This window comes from Schistocerca gregaria, chromosome 3 (genome assembly GCF_023897955.1).
Source record: "Schistocerca gregaria isolate iqSchGreg1 chromosome 3, iqSchGreg1.2, whole genome shotgun sequence".
In the NCBI taxonomy this organism is placed as follows: Eukaryota; Metazoa; Arthropoda; class Insecta; order Orthoptera; family Acrididae; genus Schistocerca; species Schistocerca gregaria.
The window spans coordinates 676,366,871-676,384,614 of record NC_064922.1 but is presented as its reverse complement, the minus strand read 5'-3'; the positions used below and the strand labels follow the sequence as shown (position 1 = coordinate 676,384,614).

At 42.7% G+C, this 17,744-nt stretch overlaps 1 protein-coding gene across 1 annotated transcript in view; it reads right to left on the bottom strand.

Moving 5' to 3' along the window:
* Nucleotides 1-8,284: 8,284 nt before the first annotated feature.
* Nucleotides 8,285-17,744, bottom strand: part of LOC126354254 (alkaline phosphatase-like) — a 184,985-nt gene continuing 175,525 nt past the window's right edge. Inside the window, exons 9-11 of the mRNA XM_050003771.1 lie at nt 16,422-16,541; nt 12,948-13,142; nt 8,285-8,982 (exon numbers count right to left, since the gene is read on the bottom strand). Of these exons, the coding sequence (XP_049859728.1) occupies nt 8,876-8,982; nt 12,948-13,142; nt 16,422-16,541 (422 nt within the window). The 3' untranslated portion in view covers nt 8,285-8,875. The remainder of the gene's footprint in view (nt 8,983-12,947; nt 13,143-16,421; nt 16,542-17,744) is intronic.

Genomic DNA, 17,744 nt, shown 5'->3' with positions numbered 1-17,744 from the left:
ATTTCATAATCTATAGACCACTTTTGCTGAGTTTAACTATCAGTGCAATATGACTGCTGTGTTTGTCGATCGGTACAAAACAGTTTTCCTCTGATATTTTTAGTAATTTGGCTGTCGGCAGAGATTGACGGGCAGTCCTCCCACACTGTCACGAGCAGTTTGGCTCGTAAATTCAGTGAGAACCAATCAGAGTCCTCCATTCACAGTAAGTTCCATGATGTCAGGGAGTCAAAAGATACCGTTTATAAGCCTCTACTGACTTCTTCGAAAAAGACAGGTGCATGGCACCTACAGAAAGTTTCGTGACGTCAGAGTCTGTGACCTCCTCTCTATAAGATGTTCAGAGGTAAGTCGAAGCAGACCAGCATCCTCTGATTTGGACAGGCGGGATGCTGTCCTCCACCGGCCCATGTGGCTTTAGAGCATCTTCAGGCGATCAGTTGTAGGAAATCGAAAACTGCAGCCATTTCTCTCGTCTGTAGGACAGTACTTCGAATTCTGAGTTTTTTCACGATCTATTGTGAGATTCGAAATATGTCAATAACTTTTAGATGTGTATTTGTCCGTTTTCCCCGTACTTTAATGTGCTTCGAGGAGTGAGGAGAGTGAAAAAATAAGAGCCATAACATCCCTGACACCAACAGCAAATATAAACTAAACCCAGTCAGTGTTCCAGAAAATTGTTGAACACCACAGTAGCTGTAGGACTCGGAAATTTCTCTCTTTCTGACAATGCCTTCAAACAAGCAACTAAGACTCGAAAAGCGGTGAGCGTCCTGTTTAGAATTACAGCGGTATTCATTTAGAGTTTCAAGGAACGCCGTCTGGTGTGTAAAATTGGATACTGCAACCGATATCTGTTTCGTGATCTATTTCACACAACAGCGAGTGAAGTGTCTCAGGGAGGAAGGTTGGGTAATGACATAGGCATCACAAGTTTTTTTCTGTCTGTGATCGAATGTGGCGGTAAACATCCCAAAACTGAAGCAAATTCCTGTGCAGCGATATTTTTTTTAAAGTGTGTTTGGAGACACATTCCACTGGATTTGACGACTCCTGAAGCTAGTGCTCTTAGACAAGATAAGAACGTTGTATTTCCTACAAATGAGCCCGAAGTGCTTCAGGGAAGAAGACAGAGATTTCTCAAGTGTGCCATGATCGTTTTAGTGTTGGTATGCAAGTGTGGTGGTGGTGGTGGTATTCCTCGGAATAAAACGTGTAGTTACATCGAAAACTCTTTAAATCTTCTGACATCATCTGAAAAGCTCTCCCCCTCTCCCTCCCTCCCTCCCTCCCTCCCTCGCTCCGCCGCCACCACCACCACGCCCTCTACAGTGGTACATTTAGTTCCTGTAAAATCTTCAAGATATGTATGTTACAATATTCTGCACATTGCTTAAAGATTAGATTTTATCATTCCTGAAGCAGTTCATGTTCAATGAATTGGTATGCATGTGGCACAAAGAATAAAGTGCTCCAGGGATGAGGAGGAAGGCTCCAGATATTTCCAGCGCGACAGGAAGTACATGGCGCTTGGCACCCTATAGCTTCTGGTGGCTGATTATGTGAGCCCAGCGTGTGGCTTCTTCCAGCGCCGACAGCTCTGCTGCAAGGAGCACGCACGAGAAAGTTTTTCAGATTTTTAGCACGATCTGGAACAGTGTAATTACATGGCTTCTTTCACTGTTGGATTAAAAGTAATTTCACAATTGCTTAGCATTCTCTAAATCACTTCAAACACCAGCGTCAGTTACAAGGAGAATTGCGATTCCAGAAATAAATAAAGAATATTCTTAAACAAACTGGTTATACAATGCTTTGTGCACGCTACATTAGCCTATCGTCGCGAGGTGGTTCAAAAATGATCCAAATGGCTCTGAGCACTATGGAACTTAACACCTATGGTCATCAGTCCCCTAGAACTTACAACTACTTAAACCTAACTAACCTAAGGACGTCACACAACACACAGTCATCATGATGCAGAGAAAATTCCTGACCCCGCCGGGAATCGAACCCGGGAACCCAGGGGTGGGAAGCGAGAACGCTACCGCACGACCACGAGCTGCGGACTCGTCGAGAGGTCCTCCCAGTCCAATAGCTAGACACAGACTTAGCAAATATCCCGTCGTTTTTTCCCGGGGTGGCCATCATGATACGACTTGGCAAACAAATGGTAATGAAATGGGGAACTATTAATATCAACGGGGGCTATTCTGGGAAGAAGATAGAGCTGGCAGAGGATGCATGTAAGATGGGGCTGGACGTTGTAGCTGTTAGTGACATTCGTGTAAGGCGTAAGAAAGAAGAGGAAGTGGGAGAATATAAGGTCTACCTGTCAAGAGTCAAAGCAGGAACAGCACAATGGGGTAAGGGCTTTACATCAGGAAAGAAATGAAACCCAGCGTAGTTTCAGTAAGGTATGTAAACGAACGACTGATGTGGATAGATTTGACAGTGTCTAGCAAGAAAATTAGGATTGTGTCAGTATATTCGCATTGTGAAAGGACAGATCAAGATAACATGGATAGTTTTTATGAGGCACTCTGTGATGTAGTTGTTAGAGTAAAGGACAAGGACAGTGTTCTGCTCATGGGTGATTTTAATGCCAGGATTGGAAATCGAACAGAAGGGTATGAAAAGGTTATGGGTAAATTTGGAAAGGATATGGAGGCCAACAGGAACGGGAAACAACTCTTGGATTTCTGTGCCAGTATGGGCTTAGTATCACAAACTCATCTTCTAAACATAAGAACATTCACTGGTATACTTGGGAAGGCAGGGGAACCAGATCTGTCATTGACTGTATAGTAACAGATCAGGAATTCAGGAAGGCTGTGAGGGACACACGTGTATTCAGGGGATTCTTTGATGACACTGATCATTATTTAATCTGCAGTGAAATTGGGATTGTGAGGCCGAAAGTGCAGGAGGTCAGGTTCATATGTAGGAGGATAAGAGTGGAGAAACTCCAGGATAAGAAAATCAGGCACAAGTACAGCGATCTCATAAAGGTACCAGTTAGTTGAATGTAGTCCATTACATTCATTGGAAAAGGAAGGGACAAGGTACAGGGACACAGCACTAGAAGTGGCTAAAGAATGTCTTGGAACAGTACTGTGTAAAAGTAGGATGAAGCAAAGAGCTTGGTGGAATGACACAGTCAAGGCACCCTGCAAAAGGAAAAAAAAGGCGTCTCAAAAATGGCTACATACTAGAACTCAGGTAGACAGAGATGTTGAAGAGAGAAACAAAGCAAAACAGGTAATTGCTTCATCCAAGAAGAAATCTTGGGAAGACTTTTGAAACAGGTTGGAGACTATGGGCCAAGATGCTGGAAAACCATTCTGGAGTGTCATTAGCAGTCTTCGAAAGGGAGGTAAGAAGGAAATGACAAGTATTTTGGACAGGTCAGGGAAACTGCTGGTGAATCCTGTGGATGACCTGGCTGATGGAGGGAATATTTTGAAGAGTTGCTCAATGTAAGTGAAAATACGATCAGCAATGTTTCAGATTTCGAGGTAGAATGGGCTAGGAATAATGAAGCAAATAGGATAACATTTGAGGAAGTGGAGAAAATGGTCAATACATTGCAGTGCAATAAAGCAGCTGGGGTGGATGAAATTAAGTGGAAACTCATCAAATACAGTGGAACGTCAGGTCTTAAATGGCTACACAGGATAATTGAAATGGCCTGGGGGGCGGGATAGGTTCCATCAGACTGGACAAAAGCAGTGATCACTCCAATCTTTTAACATGGAAACAGAGAAGATTGTAACAACTACAGAGGTATCTCTTTAATCAGCGTTGTGGGTAAAATCTTCTCAGGTACTGTTGAAAGGAAAGTGCCAGTATTAGTTGAGGACCAATTGGATGAAAGTCAGTGTGGGTTTAGGCCTCTTAGAGGGTGTCAGGACCAGATCTTTAGCTTACGGCAAATAATGGAGAAGTGTTATGAATGGAACAGGGAACTGAATCTATGCTTTATAGATCTAGAAAAGGCATATGACCGGGTCCCTAGGAGGAAGTTATTGTCTTTTCTACGAGATTATGGTATAGGAGGCAAACTTTTGCAAGCAATTAAAGGTCTTTACATTGATAGTCATCCAGCTGTTAGAGTTGACAGTAAATTGAGTTCATGGTTCAGAGTAGTTTCAGGGGTAAGACAAGGCTGCAACCAGTCTCCACTGTTGTTCATATTATTTATGGATCATATGTTGAAAACAATAGACTGGCTGGGTGAGATCAAGATATGTGAACACAAAATAAGCAGTCTTGCATATGCGGATGACTTAATTGTGATGGCAGATTCGATTGAAAGTTTGCAAAGTAATATTTCAGAGCTAGATCAGAAATGTATGGACTATGTTATGAAGATTATCATCTCCAAAACGAAAGTAATGTCAGTCGGAAGGAAATGTAAACGGATTGAGTGCCAAAAAGGAGGAACAAAGTTAGAACAGGTGGACAGTTTCAAGTACTTAGGATGCATATTCTCACAGGATGGCAACATGGCGAAAGAACTGGAAGCGAGGTGTAGCTAAGCTAATGCAATGAGCGCTCAGCTGCGATCTACTCTCTTCTGCAAGAAGGAAGTCTGTACCAAGACTAAGTTTTCTGTGCACCGTTCAATCTTTCGACCAATTTTGTTGTATGGGAGCGAAAGCTGGGTGGATTCAGGTTACCTTATCAACAAGGTTGAGGTTACGGATATGAAAGTAGCATGGATGATTGCAGGTACTAGTAGATGGGAACAATGGCAAGAGGGTGTCCACAATGAGGAAATCAAAGAAAAACTGGGAATGAACTCTATAGATTTAGCAGTCAAAATGAACAGGCTTAGATGTTGGGGTCCTTTAACACGCATGGGAGAAGCAAGGTTACCCAAGAGACTCATGGGTTCAGCAGTGGATGGTAGGTGGAGTCGGGGCAGACGAAGGAGAAGGTACCTCGATTCGGTTAAGAATGATTTTGAAGTAATAGGTTTACCATCAGAAGAGGCACCAGTGTTAGCACTGAACAGGGGATCATCGAGGAATCTTATAAGGGGCTATGCTCCAGACCGAACGCTGAAAGGCATAATCAGTCTTAATTGATGGTGATGACATCATGTATTACGTCACAGACGGTGGAGGGGGGGGGGCGGCGGCGGCGGTTCAACAGCGTCCTCTGGTGGTGGTGTCATTTGTCGAGCCTGTAGGTAAGTAAATTTATAAATTAAGAATTAAAATATGTATCGTGATTCAGACACAGCGTTTATACGTTTAAAAACCTTCGTACTTACAACTCCCTGTAACTAACATATAAATATAACATTTGTTGTAATTCTTCATGCTTTTCGGCGATCTGTTGCCATGTTGGATATTTGGGAATCCAGCCGGATGTTCGCGTCGTTCTCCCAACATATTTGAACATCGTGCCTCGCTGTCTTCTTCAGGTTCTACCTGATCTCAGGTAGCATATGAAGAAGACAGCGAGGCACGCTGTTTAAATATGGGAGAACGACGCGAACATCCGGCTGGATTCCCGAATATCCAAGATGTCGTAACATTTGTTTCCAGTTTCAGTAAATCATTTCCTAACTAGCATCACAAATGGCAACACAAATTAATTTTATTTGTCATGTGGCCGCACATTTCATTACTGAGAAGATAAGCTGCTAGGTTTCAAGTAACACAAGTAATGAGTGTGGACGCAATTTGTGTTCGACGTCAGTGTGCGGTTTCCACCTACTGGGGGCAGGTGGTAGCACCAGCAGTGGAGTGTATGTAAAGTGTGTGTGTGGGAAGTGGAGAGCAGTGCAGTCATTGTCGTATGCGGAAGCTGAGTGAGTTATCAGGCATCCAAAACGACATGATCACTGCCTTTCGGGCCAAGGCTGGAAATGTTTCCCTTGTGGCTGAGATTGCAAACAGTTTGCGTCTCACCACACAGCTGGAGTACATCGAGTATGACAAAATGGCGCTATACAAAACTGGCTCGATGGAACTTCGGTGCACCATGGGCCATATATGATACGGCTGAACGATGGCTTTGGAGATGCGTACGGCTGAATAGACAGGCCACTGCTGATCAACTGACCGCCCCGACGAACCAAGGAGCTAGCAACATTGTCTCCTCGATGACTTTTCGGGGAACGTTGCTGTGTGTGGGCCTCTGCAGCAGGCGCCTGAATCGTACACGCATGCTGACTGCTTTTTATCGACGATGAAGGGTGGAATTCGCTTGGCAGTACCACAAAATGACATCCACTGAGTGGCACTGAACCACGTTTTATGCTCCTTCGAACACATGGCTGTTTTCGCGGACGGCGTGAAACGTCTGAAAGCAATCGCCTTGTAACAGTCGTTGCAATGGTCTTGCAAAAGTCGTTGCAAGGGTCCAAGCCGGAAGAGTAATTGTTATGGTCTGGGGATTGTTGCGTGTATTCCCTCGGTGATCTAGTCACTCAAGAATGCATAATGGATCGACACAAGTATACGTACATCTACTCTTGCCGATCATGTTGAACCCTATATACAGATTTCTCCTAGGCGCTGTCTCCTACCAGCAGGACAATGCAATGTGTCACACAGTTCCAAGCGTATGCGTGTTTCGAAGAACACCAGCATGTTCTTACATTACTCCACTGCCCCCCCAGAATCCCCGGCTTTAAACCCAACCGACAGTCTGGCACCATCTCAGTCTTCCTGTTTACTCCAATGATCCTCAGCTGAGAAACCTAGCAGTGCTCACCACGGCACTTGAGTCGATATAGCTGCACGCCGCTGTGGGTACTTTCCAGAACACTCTTAGTGCACATCTCGCAGTAGTCTGGGCTGCACAGGTTGGTTATCCAGGCATTTGACAGGTGGCCGCGTTGTGTGTGATGTGTGGTGGTGCGCAGGTAAACTATTGTATGTAAATAACATCTGCAACCACCGCTTGTTTCCTGTTTGGGTAAGCATAATTGGTGATGCACGCCTCCTCCCCATCCCTGAATGCCTTAATGTTTGACACAACGGCACGAGGAGCGTCGATGCAGAAGGGTGTATTATGGTCGGCCTGAGCAGGGGCGCACATCTCTGCATCGTGCTATTTATGTAGCTGTAATTTATACATACTGTTCATAACACGACAAATGTAGTAATTTTTCACACTGTTTACGTTCACTGATTTTGGAAAGTATGTTCTGTCCTCTACTTTACCCTCTATCGGATTCCCTTTTCACTTTCTTCCAAGTGGTTCAAACTATCTTCGTATCAAATCTCACCAAAATCGGTCCAATGGTGAAAACAAAGTAAAAATGAAATGAGCGTGTGGTATTGCGGGCCGGGAGGCCCAATCCCGGAAAGTTCTACTACCGAGTGCAAGTCTTATTCCTGTCGACGCCACACTGGACGACTCGCATTCCGGTGATGAGGACAAAATGACGAGGAGGACAATACAACACCCAGTCCACGAGTGGAGAAAATCTCCAACTCCGCCGAGAATCGAACCCCGGCCAGCTGCATGGGAGGCAAGCACGTTACCACTTAGCTAAGCAGGCGGACAACAGACAGAGTACTTTCGTCGTTATAATATCAGTGTAAACGTATTGTTTGGTAGAGCACACTCTTTTAAAGAAGCTAACTTTCACTACGGTTGTAGAAAAGCTAACTTTCACTGAGGTTACAAAGGCTGTTAAATCACACACATTATAAGTCTCCACATATGCTCGTGGTGAATGACAAACTGCCTATAATTTTTCCTTTCCAATAATGGCAGAGAGATTGAGGTCGCTCACAGTTGCACATGTGAGTGATAACGGCTGTTCCTCGCAATTGTACTAGCTCTGCTTTTATGTGCTTGTACGTCTTTCACCAGCATATGAATGAAACAGAGTATATCGAGTGCAAACTATCACGTCAAACGTTTATACGCCTTAAGATATTAATTTTCTTCCGTTAATGATGCAAGAGGAGTGACGATAAAATAGTACATCATAAAATGTTTGTGGTAGGCTTTTCGTATTAAGCAATTACCGAAAAAAATGTAAGTGTGGTGTTTGATTTATAAGGAACGTCACTGATTTGATTAAGTTCTGCTCCTGTGTCCTTGTGTTTTGACAGCATCTGAGGTGTCATGTGGCTCCAATACTGTATTTTTCTGATGACGTTGTAAACCCATAATGCCAAAGGAATTAAGAGGTGGCACAAACAGGAAGAGTGTTTGGTATTGTACTACTCTGTTGTTCTTTCATTCAGGATCTAGTGCGAGGGGGTGTGAGGAGCATACTTTAATCTATAATCACAGTAGTACAATATTCTGTCAAAAACAAAGCTTTACGGACAAATGACAAATCTTACAGAAATTCAGGTTAAGCTTAGAAAAGAATAATTGTTTGGAAACACCAAGGTCGTTCATTTTATTTTGTGCAAAATTGAATGCGCGTTGTATAAAAGTCGTGGGTAGCATTCCACCGGTCGTTACTAGACGACTAACCTAGCATTCCACCGGTCGTTACTAGCCGACTATCCTTTGGTAAACTTTGTGCACATCATTATACATAAAGACCTAAAACTAAAATATGTTCTGTTCACTGTTTTAAAAAGAACTCAGTAAAAACTGTATAACTGCAGATTACAATAACAGGTAATTATCTCAATAGCCTTATTGAGCTAGGCACAACAAATTTTGTTTCAGTTTTCAAAGTTCAAAGATACAAGGTAGTTTGATTCTGTGGCAAAAATCCAATGAATTGTAGGATTACATTGGATATGCCATGGAAGGCAGGTTTGATACAATACGTAGAGAACCAATCTAAATTAAGACTTCCTCAATAAATAAAATACTGGCTTTTGTGATTGGTTACACAGTCTGTCATCAATCATTGCTTAAAAGCGTCACAATAAACCTATCCTTTCGGGCTGTACACGGCCGGTACTTCATATCTGTGCTCTTCTCTGAAGGGTATGTCGTAACCGGGCGTAGACGTCAGACCCCCGCGTCTTCCAGTGGTACCTGTACAACAGAAGACATAGCAAAGTAAGATGAAGTGCAGAACGCGTCATAGACGAACCTTGTCAGGTCAAAACCTTATTATTAAGTAGCTGAATACAAAAACGTGGCTGTGTTCTTGACTGTAGAGATTTGAATAGGAAAAACACAATAATTTAGTTCATTACTAGCGTAATACGTATTTGTGCAGCAGAGTGCAAGTGTTGATTCTAAGACTCCTTGTGTTGGTATTATTTTATTCGTCTTTAGGAAACTATCATATGTAGGTGCTCCTTGTCGGGCCGAGAAATGAAATTAAAAATTTTTCCACAGGCTTATTTGTTGTATATACAGCTTTGAACACCAATACTTCATCACCAAATGCGTCCTGTAGAAAACCCAAAAAATATGGTCAACGAAATTTGCTACTAAAATAGAAAATCTGCGGAGTAAGTTGTTGGTTTAAAATTCTATATAAAATTTATACAACGTTCCAATCTTGTACTCAAAATGGTGTGTGTGTAATAATCGTAAATTTACTGAGTACATCTGCACAGATATTTCGTATTCTGTCATAAATGAGGGAAGAATAGTATAAATAAAAAACAAACTTGTGTGTTCTTTGCACACTCTATACAGGATTGTGTGTACATTAGTTCGTTAGTATTTCCCTTGGTATTACTTAACCCTTAGTAATATAATACTACTTAATGTACAGTCCCAAACTCTGTTTTTCTTATTTTCATTTTTGTGGGAGTAGCTAGTAGCAAATTATGAATTACCACGTCAAGGTACTTATTTCGTTCCGTCTATCACGTTGCATGACGTTCCTTTACGTAAGTGGCTATTTATCTTTATATACAGATAAATATTAACGAAGAAGATATATTGCGATAAATGCTTCACATTGTTTCCTACGATACTTGCTACGCTTTTTTGAAGATGCATTCCACACACATGAGTCACATGTAAGGGACACACTGAATGTGTAAATGGACGTAGACCGCAGAGAAGTACGTACCTGCATTAAAAGTTGGTTCTGGATAGATCTATTTTATTAATATACTGAGAATATACTGGCCATATAATTTGAAACAGTGGTAAGTTGTAAAAGTGAGATATATAACAAGTTCATCTTTCTATTGACTAGTTCAATTATGTGATGCACATGATATTTATGAACTTAAAATGTATTATTTCCAGTGTATGTGACTGCTTATGGGATCGGTATACAGCTGTACTGAATACGTTTTTTAGTTTTACACAATGTCCATATTGACTACAAAATAAGTAGTTTATGTAAATTTGTCAGGGATGGAGCCTTATGAAAGCAAAAATATCTCTTAATTAACGTTTTATGATGTTTCGCATACCATGTTGCGTATGCTGCGAACAGGGTACTCTAGAAGTAGCACGACGATTTTTCATCAAAATGCTACTTCTAGTAATTTATAACAATAACGAATTATTTCACATCCTCATGCAGACGCACAATAGCACGAAGCTACAGCAATGAATTTAGTCAAATCAAGTAGTTATAAATATGATGTAAGGTAACTGACCTATATTTTTTTCTGCCAAACTGTTTGAGCGTAATTACCTGATAAGTAACAGTTTCCAAATGAATTGGTTTATCTCCGATAATGATTTAAAATCTGTAGAAAAGAGCGACTGATTTCTGTGGTCAGTTCCTTCCATCAGTATGTGGTAACTTGAACAGTTTAATTCATGCGGAGAGCCCATTCTCGTTAGTTGAATTGGGAATGGCGATGTCATTTGCTGTGATCTATGCTGTACAGCAGGTTAATGGGAGGGACGTAGGGATCTCTGGGCTGATAGTCCTGTGGTACTCTGGAAACATCAGTGCGTACTGCGGACTAGCTTCAGTATCTGATGGTAAGTATCTGGTCACCTCTTTGTCACGCCGAATAGACCATCAGATGCCACGTGAGGTCAACCCGCCAGCTCAAAAGCTGGGTCGGTCGTGAGGGCTCACTGACTTGGAATGTGGACTGGTCATTGGGTGTCACCTGAACAACGCATCCATCAGTGACATTCCAAACCTTCTAAAACTGCCCAAGTCGGCTGCTGTTGGTGAGGTGACTATAAAATACAAACGCTAAACGAACACCAGCCGTACCTCTTGTATTCATGGCTAGCAGCCGTCGAGCAAAGCTAACTGCAGGTGTAAAAATTCACATATAATCAGGGGTAGGAACCACTCGTGAGTTTCAGAATACCACTCATCTTCCAACTTGTACAATGACTGTGCATAAAGACAGAAGTGGAACACCTCCTCATAAGCTACAAATTTCTGTTGCCACTGCTGAGCGACACTTGAGATGGTGTGAAGAACGAGGCCACTGGGCAGTCGATGACGGGATACCATTTATTTGGCTTCATGAATTACGGTATACCATGTAGTACTCCATGGCAACGGCCCTGCCGCAGTGGATACAACGGTTGCCGTCAGATCACCGAAGTTAAGCGCTGTCGGGCGTGGACGCCACTTGGATGGGTGAACATCTGGGCCCAATACACTGTTACTATTTATCGGGGGCACTCAGCCTCGTGATGTCAATTGAGGAGCTACTCGACTGAACAGTAGCGGCTCCGGTGAAACAAACCCTCATAACGTCTGCGAGATCGGTGTGCTGACCACACGCCCCTCCTATCTGCATCCTCATTGAGGACGACACGGCGGTCGGATGGTCCCGATGGACCACTTGTGGCCTGCAGACGAAGTGCCTACCTGCCATGTGGTGCTCCGATGGGTTTGACTAATGCACGGAGAATATTATATACCATCCTTTTTAGTGCTTACCGAAAGTGTGGATGAGGTGGTTTTACATACAGGGTTGTGGACCCCTTATTGTGCTTAAAAAACGCTACATGCGGCACGATACAGACACTTTTTACAGCGTTGTGTACTGTGTACAGAAGAGAAATAGTCGGAAACTATGAGTGATTGTATTACCATAACAATGCACCCTGCCATAAAACAGCACTGTGAAGCAAAGGTTTGTGGACAGGAACATTCCTGAGACGGACCTACCGGCCCAGAAACCGACCTGAACCCAAGGGAAGACCTATGGGGTGGGTTAGAGAACCCTGCGTCGAACTACATGTTCCGGTTTCGCTTCTTGAGGTAAATGGTTTGCCATTACTCCATAGACTTTCACACACACAATACAAGGCGACCCCATTAAAGTTGAAGACGTCATAAAGGCGAAGAGCCGAGGCACTCCATATTAATGTCTCCTAATTTGTGCCCTGGTACTTTGGATCAATACTACAAATCGACAAAATGCTGCCACAAAATCCAGAAAGATACAAAAGAGTTGTGGCTGTATTTACTCTGCTTTTCTTAACTGCACTAAATCCGTGCATGACTCTCTTGCTGCTTATATGGCCATGCTAACGAGATTTGCTCATAGAATTTGTTATTATGTATGAACCAACAAAAGTAAAATGGTGACAAACTTCAGTCATGAGTATTTGTTGGCTGGAAGTCCACGAGGTATTGCTCAGCCGCTAAAGTCGAGCACGTTTCTCTTCTTGGGCACTCTGGCACCTTTCTTTCGCTACGTTGCGTCGGAAGTTGATCTGTTCGGTGTAGATCGTTGTGGCGAGAGCAGGTAAGGTTTTAGTCTTGTTTTCATGTTGTTAATTACTGTGGGATGATGGTGAGTGAGGCGAACTTGTTACAGGGTGCCCTTGAAAAGGACGGAAAGGGGCAGAGAGCGTAACGCCCCTATTCCATAGGCTCTTACTCCATGATAATGCGCGAAGATTTAGGTTTTGGCCCAGGAAACTAGTACGAAGTCCGGTGATTACAAACTGGCCGACAACAAATGAACCATAAACAAAAGTTAAGAAAGTGAGCTCCAGCAACTATGGTACAGTACGGTACGCAAAAAGGAATTTCCTTTTAGACTGGAAGACGCCTGTTAAGCGTTTTTATAGTAGTGTGCAGCCTTTATACGCACTCCGTTTGTCGTTGCAGGCGGTCAGTCCGTCTCCGACGCATGTAGCGTACGCCATGACGTGGGGGATGTAGTTCTGCTCGAAGACGCCGGTGAGCAGGTGAGACCAGGGTCCCCGGCTCAGCACTGCCACGTCGTCCCCGCCGTGCGTCTCAGATCCCAGTGGAACCATACCGGGAAATCTGTAGTTCTTTTCCCCTGCAAAATGAGGCCACGCTGAGTTGTAACAACTACTTGTTATACAATGGACATTAAAATGACAAAAAGTTATATAAACAGTATAGTAAGTCGCTTATGTACACTACTGCGACGATTGTTTGGAGAAGAATGAAAAAAAAAAAAAAAAATATCGATGGGAGCCGACCTGGGGGAAGGTCAATTTCGATTTCGGAAAATGTTGGTACATGCTATGCAAACAACGTCCCTATGACTTGTCTTAGAAGCAATGGAGCTATGTAGACTTACAGGCAGCTTTTGACAATATTGATACGGATATATTCTTTGGCATTATAAAGACAGCAGCGGGGAAAAATACAGGGATCGAAAATTTAAGTTCAACTTTTACGGAAACCAGACGGCAGTTTTAAGAGTCGAGAGGCATGAAAGGGAAGCAGTAGCTGAGATGGGAATGACGCAGGGTTCTAGTCTATCCTTGATTATATTCAATTTGTACATAGAGCAACCAGTAAATAAGAATTTATAGAAGAAATTAAAGTTCTGGGAGAAGATATAAGAACTCCCAGGTCTGTCGATAACTTTGTAATTCTGACAGAGCCAGAAAAGGATTTGAAGGAGCAGCAAACAAGAGTAATGGATATAGTCGAATTAAATCAGGTGATGCTGCGGGATTTAGATTAAGAAACTAGAATCAAAGTGGCAGACGAGTTTTTTATAAGGGCAACAATATAACTGACGATGGAGGAAGTAGAGAGGATACAAAATGTAGACTATCAATGGCGAGAAAAGCGTTTCAGAAGAAGAGAAATTTGATGGCATCGAATATAGATTTAAGTGTTATGAAATCTTTTCTTACTTTTCTGACTTTGCTGAAGATATTTCTCTGGAGTTTATCCTTGTATGGAGGTGAAACGTGGAAGATAAACGCTTTAGACAAGAAGAGAGCAGAAGCTTTTGAAATGTGTGGTACAGAAGGTCTGAAGATTAGATGGGTAGATTATGTAACTAATGAGGAGATTCTGAGAAGAATCGGGGAGGAAACATGTTTGGGAAACAACTTTACTAGAAGAAGGGATCGCCTCACAGGACACCTTCTGAGAATCAAGGAATCACCAGTTCAGTATTGGAGGAAGGGAGTTGTGTGGAGGAGAAGAACGGGGAGGAGGGGAGGGGGGTATGAATCGTCAAGGGAGCCGAAGGAGCAAATACAGAAAGAAGGTTCAAAAGGATGTAGGTTGTAGTAGTTATTGGAGAAGATGAGTCTTGCACAGCATAGAGTAGCATGGAGAGCTGCATCAGGTCAGTCTTCGGATTGAAGACCACCACCACCACCACCACCACCACCACCACCACCACCACCATTCTATGCTACCATTTCAAGAAATTATTGGCGTCAGAGTAGGCAAAAGAATACGTAGTCTCTTACATATATTTTACTCGTAAGTCACTGTACGCTGCAGATATGCCACTTGCTATGATGTTCATGTAAACGAAAATTAATACTCTTCTCGACATGTCGTAGCCACAGCCTGGGGGATGTTTATAGAATGAAATTTCCACTCTACAGTGGAGTGTGCGCTGATATGAAACTTCCTTGCAGATTAGAACTGTGTGCCTGTGTGGCTAAGCCGTGTCTCCGCAATATCCTTTCTTCCAGTTGCGCTAATTCTGCAAGTTTGGCTGGAGAGCTTCTGTGAAGTTTGGAAGGTAGGAGACGAGGTACGAGCGGAATTAAGGCTCTGAGGACGGGGCATGAGTCGTGCTTGGGTAGCTCAGTTGGTAGAGCACTTGCCCGCGAATGGCAAAGGTCCCGAGATCGAGTCTCGGTCCGGCACACAGTTTTAATCTGCCAGCAAGTTTCATATCATCGCACTTTGAACAGTAGAGTGAAAATTTCATTCCAGAAACTAACTATATTTCGTAAAACCATTGAAACGTTTCTTTGAGAGTTACTGGTACATGTCTACAGAATGTGTTTCCCTAATTCTAGTGTATAATAATAAAAATTGTCGTCGCACTATGGATTTCACTTCGTAATGAACATTTTCAGATGCGCCAAGGCCTTATATTATCCTAAAATGATTAAGCCAAAATAACTTCGTCAATAGTTATACTCCTAGACGACGATTTCACGATTTAATATTTGTCCCTATCAGTAAGATTCAATGTCATCCCTGTATAGATACTCCTTCCTCTCAGTAATGCGCAGGCGAAAGCTTCCTATTCTAAAACGAAGACGTTAGCAGCTTCAAACAGGGTCTTTCTGCCTACAGTTATATATTGATTGCATTGCTGAGGTCAGGACACAACCGTGATATAGGGTACATGCGGAATCATTCATGTTCAACTCACCTTGCTAACCGAGTGAATGTTGGATTTCGTGTTGCTCTCTTATGAGATAACTTTTATACAGTTTTCCCTTGGGTAATTCTTAATTTACAACAATTTGATCTGCTTCGATTCGCTAAGTTTCCATTTAATAGATTTTTTTGTCTTAGATTTTTCACTGGTCCAGTTAAACATCCACACAAGTGTCACGAATCGAACATATACTTTCATGATCTATTCCCTTGTTCTTATTTCAACTTGCGGCTTTAGAAGGCGAGAAAATAAATGCCAGCACCACCTCAGTTATGTTTTAACACAGTCTTCATGATCAGAATAATAAAAGTATTAAGGTTGTCCGATTCCCCATGTGCATATTCCTAGGTGAAAGAGTCTTTCCCGTTTAGTAAATTCTGTGTTTCGAAGTCTTCACATTCTAAACGAGTAAGTCAAATTTTCAAAAAAAAAAAAAAATTGTTCAAATGGCTCTGTGCACTATGGGACTTAACAGCTTTGGTCATCAGTACCCTAGAACTCAGAACTACTTAAACCTAACTAACCTAAGGACATCACACACATCCATGCCCGTGGCAAGATTCGAACCTGCGACCGTAGCAGTAGCGCGGTTCCGGACTGAGCGCCTAGAACCGCTAGACCACGGCGGCCGGCGTCAAATTTTCACAATTTTTCACGAGCATAGTTTATTAACTTTCCATCAACAACTTTCTCTTGTAGTAGTCTGTACAGTTTATATTTGAAGCTATTGCACATCACATCCTCCATCTTGTTTTGTTTAGAACATGGTTAGGTGATGAAGTGAAAGGTAAGAAACTATGCAAAAATGTTACTGAATGGCATCAAAAGAGGCGAGAGATTATCGACTGAAACTCATATGTCCTTAGGTAATTATTTGTGTTGTGATAGAAACTTTAATCAGCCAGCACTTTTTAACTAACCTAATGGAGCTACACTTACTCTTGTCGTCTTCCCGTATGTCTGGTCGCTGGCAATTCTTCCCAGGCTTCTTGTAACCGGGTCCATTAGCGTAGCTGAGTGTTGTATAAGACAGTTTTTCCTCGTCTGTCCCAGCATCACCTGAAAGAAGATAAAAGTAATTACTGACACATTATAGCAGAACGGGTTAGCGTGCAAATGAGCTTCAAGAGTCGACGCTACAAAGATAATCCCAAACACAGGTAACGAAAAGGTCGAATAGCAGAGCGGTACACGGCCACGACGATGAAGCAAGGTGTTCAATATTCGACCATGGGTTAATCAGTCACAATACAGGTGCATAGGATTGTAGAAAGTAGTGCTGTAAATTGTCAACAAGTTAATACCGAACTTAAATTTGGCTATCTTAGTCAGAAAGGAATTCGCTAATCAGTTTAGTGGGCAAACTCAACACTCTGTACATGTTAATCGTTATCTGACTAATGGAACAAAACAAGTGTTTCATATGAAAAGGCGTCTTTTCGCTACTCAGTGTACGGTGCAGTTGAAGTACTGGCGTGGAAATTCAAGCCTTCGTCGCCGACGAACAGCGATCAGCATGGATGCACGAACGACGCGCATGCTGCAGAGGCCCATACGCAGCCACGTTCGCTGAACGGTCGCTGAGGAGACATGGTTGTAGCCCGTCGTTTCATCTGGACTGTTAGCTGCTGAACAGCTGCATATCCATTCAGCGGTACCCATCTCGACAGCCGTCATTCGCCCTTTTCATCTACGGTCGCTAGTGCACCAGAGTTGCCTCGGGGCCGGTTTTGAATAGTGGCAATTTTCCATTAACGGTATACATTAACCACTACGGCTCGCGAACCGTTCACAAACTTAGCTGTTTCGGAAATGTTTCTGCCTTGCCACGAAAACCAACCATGATGCCCTTCTGAACGCCAAATAAATCTTTCCGTTTCCGCATTACGACAACGACTTCACTGTTTTCCATGTCCTGCTTTACATACCCTCAAACTGGCAGTGCTGCCTCCAGCCGTCTGTGATGGTTACTACTGGTTGACGTCTAACATAGGCGGTGGTCACTTCAGTGTGTCTGTAGCATTAATACTTTGCGTACCTCCATTATTTCCACCATTTCATGTTGTAGTTGTGGAATGGAGGGCGGGTGGAAGACTAATGGTAAGCCTCGAATCTAATTTTATCTTAAAGGTATTGTCAGGGCGGTAACTTGAGTTGTTTGAAGTAATATATCGATTAAATAAATGTAAGCGTATCTACGTAATATGAGTCTGGCCTACGGTCCATACTGTCTAATGAAACACAATTTGCTTTTTAAGCCAC